The sequence below is a fragment of the Neofelis nebulosa genome, chromosome 6 (genome assembly GCF_028018385.1).
Source record: "Neofelis nebulosa isolate mNeoNeb1 chromosome 6, mNeoNeb1.pri, whole genome shotgun sequence".
Lineage (NCBI taxonomy): Eukaryota > Metazoa > Chordata > Mammalia > Carnivora > Felidae > Neofelis > Neofelis nebulosa.
The window spans coordinates 66,187,405-66,199,907 of NC_080787.1; the positions used below are offsets into that span (position 1 = coordinate 66,187,405).

General features: G+C 34.5%; 1 protein-coding gene across 5 annotated transcripts in view; it reads left to right on the forward strand.

Moving 5' to 3' along the window:
* The window catches only part of ADGRB3 (adhesion G protein-coupled receptor B3), a 729,921-nt gene extending 719,064 nt beyond the window's left edge, over positions 1–10,857 (forward strand). For all 5 annotated transcript variants that reach the window (XM_058734363.1, XM_058734362.1, XM_058734364.1 and 2 more), the window contains one exon: positions 10,047–10,857. In XM_058734363.1, coding sequence (XP_058590346.1) covers positions 10,047–10,235 — 189 coding nt within the window. In that variant the 3' untranslated portion in view covers positions 10,236–10,857. The remainder of the gene's footprint in view (positions 1–10,046) is intronic.
* The last annotated feature ends 1,646 nt before the right edge of the window (positions 10,858–12,503 follow it).

Sequence of the window (12,503 nt, forward strand, 5' to 3'; positions counted from 1 at the left end):
GTGAGTACACTTTGCCTCATCAGTGCCCGGCACCACACTGATGATGTGGCATGCCAGCTATTATCCTTGCCCTCCAGGAGCTTTTAATTGTCTTGTGAACCCAAAAGTGGCATACACAGGAAAAAAAAAAAATAATGCTCCGAACTGTATTTTGTATTTACTAAGAAACGAATTAGGAATGATACTCTTTAAACATTTTATTCATATTTTAAACATTTTCATTTATAAGCCTTAATTGGAAATAGTTATACATCAAAAATGTGTTAGGTTCACCTGGTGCTTTTTTTCATCATTAAAAGTCAGTTAATTCATATACTCAAATAGTTTTTCCATTTTCATTTGAATGTCTGGCATTTTAAGGTCATAAAATGTGTGTGTATACACACATAAAATGTGTATATATATTCATATATATACATATATATGAATATACACTCTGTTACCTGAAACAAAGTATTAGGGTTTGTCTCCAGGAGATTCACTTGTTTTATGACAAGAATTTTGAGAAACACATCAACATTGGAGACTTTGTTGATTGAACCATTTTCTTCTCATTCATCTGCACTACTACAATCTGAGTATTAGGAATTCATCAAATGGTATTTTGCAGTTACCATGTGCGTGGCACAGTGATAGCTCCAGAGAAGGCTATGTAATTATTTGTGAGAGCACTGGATGGGGAGTCCAGAAATCAGTATACCAGTCAAAAGCTCAACCAAGAACTATCTGATCTTGAGCAAGTGACCCAGCTCAATTTTTCCTACATTGAACATAGAAATAAATAATTAATTAATGCCTTCTTTGGTTCTCATAACACTTTCCAAAGCAGCTAGGTTAAGAAGCTGAGAATCAGCTCTACCTGACTGCCATCTGACTCCACTGTTCCTCACTCCAAAAATAATGCTTTTGCTCTGCCTTACACCTTTGCAGCCGTCCCCCTCCTCCCAATATATATATGGTGTATATAAATAACTCTAAGAGACATGGTGTTTGATCACCTTCTAACTCTAGTGAGTCTTCTATATGTGTGTTATGAATCTAAGTCCTAGCTTCCTGATTAGTAACATCAGCTTATGAGAACAAGAATTTACATACTTTTATTTTTCTTGTATTCCTCTCAGTACTGGTACAATGCTGGTCATGGTAATTTATCAGTACATAGCTGCTCTTAATTTATTGAATGTTTCTGATAGTTCCATCTGTGTTTGTTAAATGAAGATTATAAGAAATACAATAGACCTTAACTCTTAATTAGTCTGTAAATAATTCACATTTATATCAACCTATTTTTCCTCCATACAGTAAGAACCATGCATTATTTGTTATCATCAACACAATCCTGGGCATATAGAAGACACCTATATGTAATGAGTGGTTCTTTCTTATCTACTCTTCCAAATATTGGGCCGTCAATTTTTAGTTTGCCAGGCAAATGAGAATTGCACCCTTGAGATTAGACTTAAACACATTAGCTACTCATTTTGGAATATTGAAAGCTAACATTGAAATAAATTGAAGAAACGTCATTTGTTTAAAAAAAAGGAGAGGGTTATGTTTACAAATCTGAAGGCCTTATGCAACAGCTACAGCTGGCTGACTGCTATAATATGATTGTAATTTCTCCTAGTTGTATGGTCTGGGTATTAAATCATTAATGGCACAAATATCTGTATCTCAGTTTCCTGACAACCAAAATAGCCTACTAATTACACTACATCCCTGCAGCAGCACGCCTTTTCTAGAAAAGATTTATAAATATTTATCATTTGGGAGGTTAGGAGTGGGAAGGATAGAGTTGTCATTGCTGCTTGACTATTGTCCTAAATATGAGAACAGAAGAAAAAAAGAGTTCCTTATTCAGTTTTGATTAATAATGAACATGTGAGTGAGTTCATTATCCTTAATTCAGTCATAATTCGTGTGGCACATTGCTAATGAAAAATTGCATAATTGGATACAGAAAGACATTTTCAAAACAAAAAATCTCAAAGTCTTTTCCTTTTTTTTTTTTTTCTGGCTACTAACTCACAACACCTGCCTAGCACTGCAAATGATGGTAATTATGTAGAATTTGGGGAATCAAAGGGAACCCAAAAGACCATTTAGTCCATTTCCCTGCTTCCAGGCAGGACAACATCTAAATCACACTACAAACAAAAGGCAGTGTTAAAAGAATTCTCTTATTTTGAGTGTGTCTCACAAACTGTTCACCAGCAAGATCTCTTTCCCCCAAGGAACTTCTCCAAATTCTTGCTTTTTTAAAATATAGAATAAATATATTCTCTTTCCCTTGTCCCCAGAATTGGTAGGTTGGAAGAAGGAAGGAAAGAAAGAAGAGAGAAAGGGAAGGAGGAAAAGAGAAATGGACGGATGAAGGAAGGGAGGGACTTGCCCAGAAGTGACAGCTAGTCTGCTCCTGGACCCATGAACTATGGAAAATTCTCAGGTGGCCCTGATGTGGTCCAGCTGGCCCTGAATTCTCATATTCAGCTAACATTCCATTTCTGTGTATACAGCCAAAGACCAAAATTAGCATTGTTGGAAGCTTCATGTATGTTGGCTTATATTGAGTTTATAATTTTTTTATTGGGGGACAATTAACAGCATTAGTTTCAGGCATACAACATAATGGTTTGATATTTGTATATATGCAAAATGGTCACACAGTTGATCTACTTTCCTCCTATCAGCATAGAAAGGTATGAAGTATACAATATTGTTGACTATTGTCACCATTCTGTATATTACATCTCCATGACTTATTTATCTTAGAAGTGTGTACCTTTTGACCTCCTTTTCCCATTTCAACTTTCTCCCAAACCCCCTCCCCACTGGTAACCAAGCTATTCTTTTAATTTATTAGTTTTGTTTTATTTCTTCATTTTTTTATTGTACATATAGGCAAAATCATATGGTATTTGTCTGACTTATTGCATAACTATAATGACCTCTAGTCTATACATGTTGTCACAAAAGGCAAAATTTCATTCTCTATGAGTAGTATTTCACTGTGTGTGTGTTTATATGTATGTGTGTGTATATATATACATCTTCTTTATCCATTTGTCCATAAATTGTACACTTGGGATGTTTTCCATATCTTGGCTATGTAAATAATGTTGCAATGAACATAAGGGTGCAAAATGTCTTTTCAAATCAGTATTCTCATTTTCTTCAGATAAAGACCCAGAAGTGGAATTGCTGGATCATATGATGGTTCTATTTTTAGTTTAGGATCCTCCACAGTGTTTTCCATAGTGGCTATACCAATTGACATTGCCACCAACAGTGCACAAGCTTTCCTTTTTCTCCACATTCTTGCCAACATTTTATATTTCTTGTCTTTTTGATAATAGCCATTTTCACAAGCATGAGATACCTCATTGTGGTTTTGGTTTGCATTTCCCTGCTGATTAGTGATGTTGAGCACCTCACCTATTATTCATCTGTATATTCTTTAGAAAAACATGTATTCAGAATCTATGCCCATTTTTTTGTTGTTGTTATTCAGTGTATGAGTCCTTTATATATTTTGGATGTTAATACCTCATCATATGTATTATTTGCAAATATCTTCTCCCATTCAGTTAATTTTTTATTTAGTTGATGGTTTCCTTTGCTGTGCAGAACCTTTTTATTTTGATGTAGTACCATTTGTTTATTTTTTCCACTTCGTACCATTGCCTTTAGAGTCAGATCCAAAAAAAAAAAAAAAAAATGTTGCAAGACCTGTGTCAAAGAGCTTTCTGCCAATGTTTTTGTCTTGGGGTTTTATACTTTTTAATGTTATTTTCCAAGTTTTTAATTCATCTTGAGTTAATTTTTGTATATGGTAGAAGACAGTAGTCCAATTTACTTATTTCACGTGTCTCTGTCCAGTTCTTTCAGGAGACTGTCCTTCCCCCCATTGTCTATTCCTGCCTCTTTTGTTGTAAATTAATTGAACATATAGGCATGGGTTTATTTCAGAGCTCTTTATTCTGTTCCATTAATCTCTATCTGTTTTTATGCCAATACTATACTGTTTTGCTTACTATAGCTTTGCTATATAGTTTGAAATCAGGGAGCATGAGGGCTCTAGCTTTGTTCTTTTTACTCCAGATTGCTTTAGCTATTTAGGATCTTTTGTAGTTCCATATAAATTTTAGAATTGTTCTATTTCTGTGAAAAATGTCATTGCTCTTTTGTTAGGGATTATATCAAATCTATAGATTGTTTTGGGTAATATGACATTTGCACAATATTAATTCTTCCAGTCCATGAGCATGGCATATCTTTCCATTTATTTGCGTCTTCTACAATATCTCTCATCAATTTCTTATAGTTTTCACTTTGTAAGTCTTTTACCTCTTACCCCTATTTATTCCTAGATACTTTATTCTTTTTGGTGGAGTTGTAAATTGAATTGTTTTCTTGATTTCTCTAATAGTTTGTTGCTAGAGTACAAGAACACAAAAAATTTTTGTGTATTGATTTTGTATCCTGCCACTTTACTGAATTTGTTGGTTGTAAGTTTTTTGGTGGATTCTTTATGGGGTTTTTTTGTTTCGTTTCGATTTTATTTTATTTTTTTTAGAAAGAGGGCACTAGTAGGGAAGGGGCAGAGAGAGAGGGAGACAGAGGATCCCAAGTATGCTCAGCACAGAGTGCAGTGAGCCTGATACAGGGCTGGAACTCAAAAACTGTGAGATCATGACCTGAGTCAAAGTCAGGCGCTCAACTGACTGAGCCACCCAGGCACCTCTTTACAGTTTTTTCCTCATAATTTTATGTGTTTTTTCCAATGTGGATGTTATTTATTTCCTTTTCTTACCTAATTGCTTCAGCTAGGACTTCTAATAGTGTATTGAATAAAAGTGGCAAGAGTGGGCATCTTTGTCTTGTTCTTGATCTTAGAGGAAAAGCTGTTAGCTTTTCACCACCAAGTGTAATGTTGGCTGTGGGTTTGACATATATAGCCTTTATTATGTTGTGGTACATTCATTCTATAACCACTTTGTTAAGAGTTTTTATTATGAAATGATGTTGAATTTTTTTAGATGTTTTTTTCTGCATCTATTGAAGTGATTATATAATTTTTATCCTTCATTTCATTAATGTGGTATATAACATTGTTTGATTTGCATACATTGAACCATCTGTGTCTCTGGAATAAAGCACACTTGATCATGGTATATGAATGATCTTTTTAATGTATCGCTGAAAATTCATATCGCTAATATTTTGTTGAGGGTTTTTACATCTGTGTTCATCAGGGATAATAGCCTGTAATTTCCTTTTATGTGGCATCCTTTTCTAGTTTTGGTATCAGGGTAATACTGGCCTCATGAGTTTGGAAGTGCTCCTTATTTTTCAATTTTTTGGAAGAGTTTGAGAAGGATTGGTATTAAATCTTCTTTGATTACTTGATAGAATTTACCAGTAAAGCCATCTGGTCCTGGACTTTTGTTTGTTGGGAGGTTTTGATTACTGATTCAATCTCCTTGCTAGTAATCAGTCTATTCATTTTCTATTTCTTCATGATTCAGTCTTGGAAAATTGTCTGTTTCTAGGAATTTTTTCATTTATTTTAGGCTGTCCAATTTTGTTACATTTGTTATGTCCAATTTGGCATATAATTGTTCATAGTAATCTCTTATGATCTTTTTTTTATATTAGTTATAACATCTCCTTTTTTATTTCTGATTTTATTTATTTGAACCCTTTCTCTTTTTTTTCTTAGAACAAGCTCTTTGTTTCATCGGTTTTACTATTGTCTTTTTTAATCTCTATTTCATTTATTTACACTCTGATCTTTATTTCCTTCTTTCTGCTAACTTTGGGCTTTGTTCTTTTTCTAATTCCTTAAGGTATAAAGTTAGAATGTTTGAGATATTTCTTGTTTCTTGAGGTAGGTCTGTATCCCTGTGAACTTCACTCTTAGAACTGCATTTACTGTATCACATAAATTATGTTTTATTTTAATTTTTGTCTCAAGGTATTTTATTTCTTTGATGTTATTTTTGTGACTGATTTTCTGTTTCATACAACTGTGTTCTAAAAAGATGATTTCAGTATTCTTAAATTTATTGAGACTTGTTTTGTGGCCTAACAAATAACCTATCCTGGAGAATGTTCCATGAGCACTTGAGAAGAATGGGTATTCTGCATGTATCTATTAAATCCATCTTTAATGGGTCATTTGAGGCTGATGTTTGACTTTCTTTCTGCATGATCTATCATTAATATAAGTGAGGTGTTATAGTCCCCTAGTATAATTGTATCATTATCAATTTCTCCCTTTAGGTCTGTGGTAATATATGCTTTATTTATTTACATGCTTCTAGGTTGGGTGCATAGATACAAATTTATATCTTCTTTTGGATTGACCCCTTTATCATTATGTAATGCCCATTGTGTTTTATTAGTCTTTGTTTTAAAGTTGATTTTGTCTGACTTAAGTATAGCTACCGCAGTTTTTTCGTGGTTTCCATTTGTGTGAAACTTTTTTCATCCCTTCACTTTTAGCCTGTGTGTCCTTAAAACAGAGGTGAATCTCTTATAGGCAGCATAAATGTGTCTTGTTTTTTTTATCCATTCAGCCACTCTGTCTTTTGGTGGAAGAATTTAGTCTATTTACATTTAAAGTCATTACAGATAGGTATGTACTTAATTGCCACTTTTATAATTTGTTTTCTGCCTGTTTTTATAGTTCTTCTCTGTTCCCTTTGTCTTCTCTTGCTCCCTTCCCTTGTGGTTTGATGCTTGTCTTTAATTTTACATATCTACTATAGCTTTTAGCTTTGTTGTTACCATGAGACTTACATGTATCAGCCTATATATGTGCCAGTCTACATTAATAGCAAGTTAAGTTTGCACACATTCTAAAATTCTACATTTTAACTGCCTCCACCCCGACATTTGATGTTTTTGATGTTACATTTCACATTTGTGTGTGTATGTATTCCATAACTAATTGCTGTAGTCATTATTTTTACTATTTTTGTTTTCTTGGTTGGGATTTTTGCTTTCAGCACTTTGAAATGTTGTTTCACTTGATGTTGTCCTATAGGTCCCTTAAGCTATCTTCACTTTTTGATATTTTATGTGTGGTTCTCTGTTTGGTTGAGTTCTGCTGCTGGATACAGTAGCTCTTCACAACTAAAGCAGCATGTGCCTCAGACCTAAAGGACACAAATGTGTCCACACATTTGTGAACAATGGCAAGAACCACAGTACAGTTGGGAATACCATGGGAGGCCAGAGGAGATGAATAAGAAAGCCAACCTTATTATTACCCAGTAATAGAACCTCTCAGAAATTCAATCAGTCATATATTGGCAATAATACAGTGAAATTAGAGTCTAGACATTGTGACAAAGTCTTAAACTCATCATTTTAGTTCATGGATCCATGGTGCTTGATCTTCAAAATATAAATGGAAAATCGCATCTGTTCCAAACATAATGAAATCCCTGTTTTCAAAGCAAATGAGCAAATACCTTGATACCTTGAATTTTTTTAGGACTGAACTAATTGAACTTTGTCAAACTAAGGACTCCCAGAAAGCTCCTTTAAGACACAGCCTTTGTCTAAGATGGATAAATCCTTGCTGTGGCTTGATTCAGCAGAATTCACATCAGTGAACCTTTCAATCAGTGATTGATTATTCAGGTCACTGTAGTGCCCTGAAATGTTCAACCATTCCCTATTGCCTACAAAGTAAATTCCAAATTGAGTGCCCTGGAATACATTGTCCCTTATGATCTGGCTTTCAGTTCACCTTCTACCTAGTTATTCTGTTCTTTTTCATTCCAACTAAAATAAATTGTTCTCAGAGTGGTCCTATTTGCATGTTCTCTGGATTTTTACTTCTCAGTATGCATGCCTGTTCAGCCACCCAACCTCCAATCACACGTCTTTATGACCAAGCTCATCCTTCTATGACAATTCTAATGTCACTTTTCTCAGAAAGGTTTATATGCTTTCCATAAAAGGAAGCCTTATCTCCACCCTTATCTGCCCTCCTTCCACACTTTTCCTAGATTATAGACACAGATATAACTATATATTTTATACCTTCATTTAACTATAAACACCTTATGGTAAGTATTATTATATATAGTAACCATTTATTAAATACTGGGTGTTATGCTAGGCCCCTTAACTTTTTTGTTTTTGCAACCCCACTATATAGGTAATCTGCACATGTTGCCAATTCCTTTGGCCCACAATACAAAGTATATCTCTGTTCTGCCAACGTTAAAGTTGAGGTTCATGGAAACCAAGTCAATTACTCAGAATTACCTTCATATGAAACAGAACAACTGGAATTTGGATCTGCGCGTGTCAGGCTTTAAATCTTATGCTTCCTAGTGAACCATGTTGGTTTTCCATCTTTATTCTCCCTAGTGTCTAATATGATGCCCAGCACAGAGCAGCTGATAAATATTAGTTGAAGGGAGCAAGGAAGGAGGGGGAAGGGAAGAGTTACAAGACTATACAGTTCATAATACTTTAGGATAATAGACTAAATCAGAATTAATCCCGTGCACATATCCTAAAGGTTAAAATTTTATCATGTCTTAACAAGTAGCTATTTTCTTGTATGTCCTCATGATTAAGGCTAATAAGTGTTAAAAACTATCTAATGTATTGAAGGGTATAATTTAATTTCTAGTTATGATAAATATTTCTATAGTTTGTCTCTTCTGTTGATCTATACTTGAGAATGATTTTTAATATAGTCAGGGGAACCCAGATAATCATTCCAGTACCTGTTTTATGTTCCCCCTGCTAATTAATAACAGTCAGTTGAAGGCTAGAATTTAGGGTAGAAGGGGGAGGAATAAAGGACACATTCAACAATTATAGCTGGTTAAGTGTTGTAGTCTAACTTGGTCTAAAGAGAATTCAGTCATGATTTCCTTCTTGTTCTTTGATGTTATTCAGCTTAGTCTATCACATTCAAATTCCCTCATTTTACAGAAATATTTAAATAACACTATGTAAAATAAGTTCACTGCTAAATCTTAGCAAAATATCAGGCTATAGAAACTTTGAATAATGTCTATTCATATTTATTGAGCCCCTACAACATGGAAGGTCTGAGTGGAGTCATAATTAAGCAGATCTTAAATCTTAGGTAGTAAGAGGGTGTGTACTATGAAACATAATGAAGGCTGGCCTGTGGACATTATTTAAAACCCCTTACATTGCTGGATATATTTTCCAAAAATCTGTGCTCTTTGAAGGGAAGAATGATTTTTGCTAAATTAGTGTGCTACCCAAATATATAGAAAGTTGTGGGGAACTTACAGCAGGGAAGAAAATAGATTACACAAGGGACACAGTAGCATTTTAATATTCTAAAAAAGGATAATTTCTTGAATTTGGATCTGTATGTAACTAAGCAAAGTTAATGAAATTTAGTTATGGCCAGTTTGGGTACTGTTTTTCATATTACATAATATGCCCCATTACATATCCTCAAATTTTGTTTATCTCACCAAAGCTTCAGCCAAAATACTTAATTTTTCTACATCTAAATGTTTATTTATTTTGAGATAAAGAGGAAGAGAGAGAATCCCAAGCAGGCTCCGTGCTGATAGCACAGAGCCTTATATGGGGCCTGATCCCATGAACCGTGAGATCATGACCTGAGCCAAAATCAAAAGTTGGACGCTAAACCAACTGAGCCACCCAGGCACCCCAAATTTTCTACATTTAGTCTTAACACTAACGCTCCTTCCTACCTGAGTATAGAGCTATACTGACATCTCACAAGACACTCAAAACAAAACATCATCTACTTTGCCTTCCAAAAATTATTCCATTCCTTTGATTAGTGGAAAATTTTAGAATAACATAAAGAAGGTGTTCATCAGTTTGTTCAGTGAAAGAAAACTAAAATCAAAACCATTTCCTGCAGCTGGCCACAATTTCAAATCATCTCTGAATCATACAAACTGGATTAAGGTCACAAGCATGCTGTCTTCCTGGGAACTTCAACAAGTGGCAATCCTTGTCATCAGATAAATGACTTTCCTCTCCTCTCTTGTCAACAGGAAAACCCAGCACCAAACAAGAATCCATGGGACACTTTCAAAAACCCCAGTGAATACCAACATTATACCACAATCAATGTCTTAGATACAGAGGCAAAGGACGCTTTGGAACTGAGGCCAGCAGAGTGGGAGAAGTGTCTGAATTTGCCTCTGGACGTGCAGGAGGGTGACTTTCAAACAGAAGTTTAACAAAGTCAAAATGGACTGAGGTGGACATAAAAAAATTTATTGCACTGACACTTAAGACTTGGGAAGCCTGACATTTCTATCTGGACAGTGTGACTATGCTGTGTCAGGACCTTCATGTGCCAAGTGTCAGTGGTGTTTGCGTATGGGAACTTCTCACTAGTGAGGCTAGTGGAGAGAGGACCAGGTGTACAGTTCTGACCATCCTGTGTTGTAAGTACCCGTGGAATGGATTTGTAAGGTAATCTTTATAGATAAACCTCAAGCAACGATTCATGTTGTGACCGCTTCATATGGTTTAGTTTTCAAAAAACTTCACCATGAAGCACAATGTATATATTTATGCAGTTTTTAAAGTTTATAACAGTCTGTTTGGCCATTACTACACTTTTTACTTTATAATATAAAAGCAAAGTTTTTGTCATTAAATGAATGTTTGTTGAGCTACATTCTTCATTGCTTTAAATGCAATAAAGTAATAATCTCACTTTTATATGAATAATATATTTCACATCTTTATTATTGCAGTTTTCTCTAGAAAGCTCTGAGTAGCTTTCTCTGCTGCAACTGTGTATAAAATATTTAAAATGTTGTATGGTGTAAATAAACTTTTGTCTACATATCAGTTTTTTAGTGCATTTTATTTTGGATTTGTTGAACAGAAATTTACATATTTATAAATTTTTTTTTCAATACAGATACTGAAAATGTATTCACAGTTTTAATAGCATTCCGTTATTACTCCTTTGAGGCTAATGATTTCTCAAATGTAATAGTAGGTTTGTATAGTGCTTCTGTATTTTCTACTCAAACATCCTTTGGAACAATGTACCATGTAAATGGGGCTTGTCAGAAATCTGCCATCATACTCTTACCTAAATATTATGTTTTTTTCTATATTTTTGTGGCAAAAAGACAACTACTGGTAGGACACAGTACGTTGCCATACAAAACATAATACAGGGAAAATGTTTATTAGAAGTAAGAAGTCCATTGCATGTTTCACAAAAGAAACTACTTGTACTATAGTTCTTCATAGCATACACAAAAAATGAACTTATTCAGGACTTTTAAAAAATCTTATCTGTATATTCTCTAGTGGAAGGAAAAGGGGTGTGGATGTGTTTGGTAGACGCTTTATCTCTGGTTTGAAAAGTGGGAAGTCTGAGGTGAGCTGACTACAAAAGGGCCCCCAGTGTCCTCTGTTGTGGAAAGCCACACCGGTGATGTCTCCTGCTTTCTTAAAGTCTCATGAAAGGAAACATGGCACAAAGGATTTCAGCAATTTTGCCATCCTTTTAACGGATGATGAGATTGTGACTTCCAGGCTGAGGAACTATAGGGAGTGGAAAGGAGATCGGGGTCTTCAAACTTCCGAGAATGTTTATTTAGATTAGTTTGTCGTTAAACCTAAGCTGCATGGTCTTCTGTGGTCTGTCAGAAACCCAAGTGAGCTGGCTCCGGCTACCCATGACCTGGGGGACCCGGCCCTGAAGGCCATGAGTCCAGGCAGAGACAAAGGTGCTTCAACACTCAAGTGCACCACTAAGCTAGAGCCTTAAAAATGCCCAGCTCAGGCTGAACTCCTGTCAGATACTTATAATGTTCTCAATGTAAAGATGTTAAAAATATATTTTTAACCATATTTTAAAAAATAAAAGCAACATCAGAATATAACATAACTAAGGAGTGATTTTTCTATAGAATAAACTTCATGCCAATTATAATGTAATTGTAATATTAAATGCTTATTAAATTTATAAGATGACTTTCTGGTGATAGAAATATTTAGTCAATTTCTCATTCTCTTCCTATATCCATGTGTCTATAAATACACACATATATATACATATATGTATATGTACAGACCTATGTGTAGGTGTAAATATACATATGTGTACTCAGGCTTAGCTCCATCTCAGTGACCCACTGAGCGAATGAAAACCATGTAGGCAGTTTCCCATTTCAAACTGTAAGATCTTGATTGGAAAAAACCCTTAATAAGCATATATTTGAAAACATAAATTCTGTGTTTAAAAAACAAATTCAATATATTAGACTAATATTTCTTGTAAAGCTACAACAGTCACTGCCATAAAATGAAATCTTATATTTTTTTCACTTCTATTTTTCTCCAGTTCTAGTAACTCAATATTACTGTATGAAAATTAACCAGAAATTGCATACTTGAAAATGTTAGGGTAACTTATTTGTTACTCTAAGAGGGATGCCAAGTTGTAGTGGTGCTTTTTGTTTGTTTTTTAATCTAGA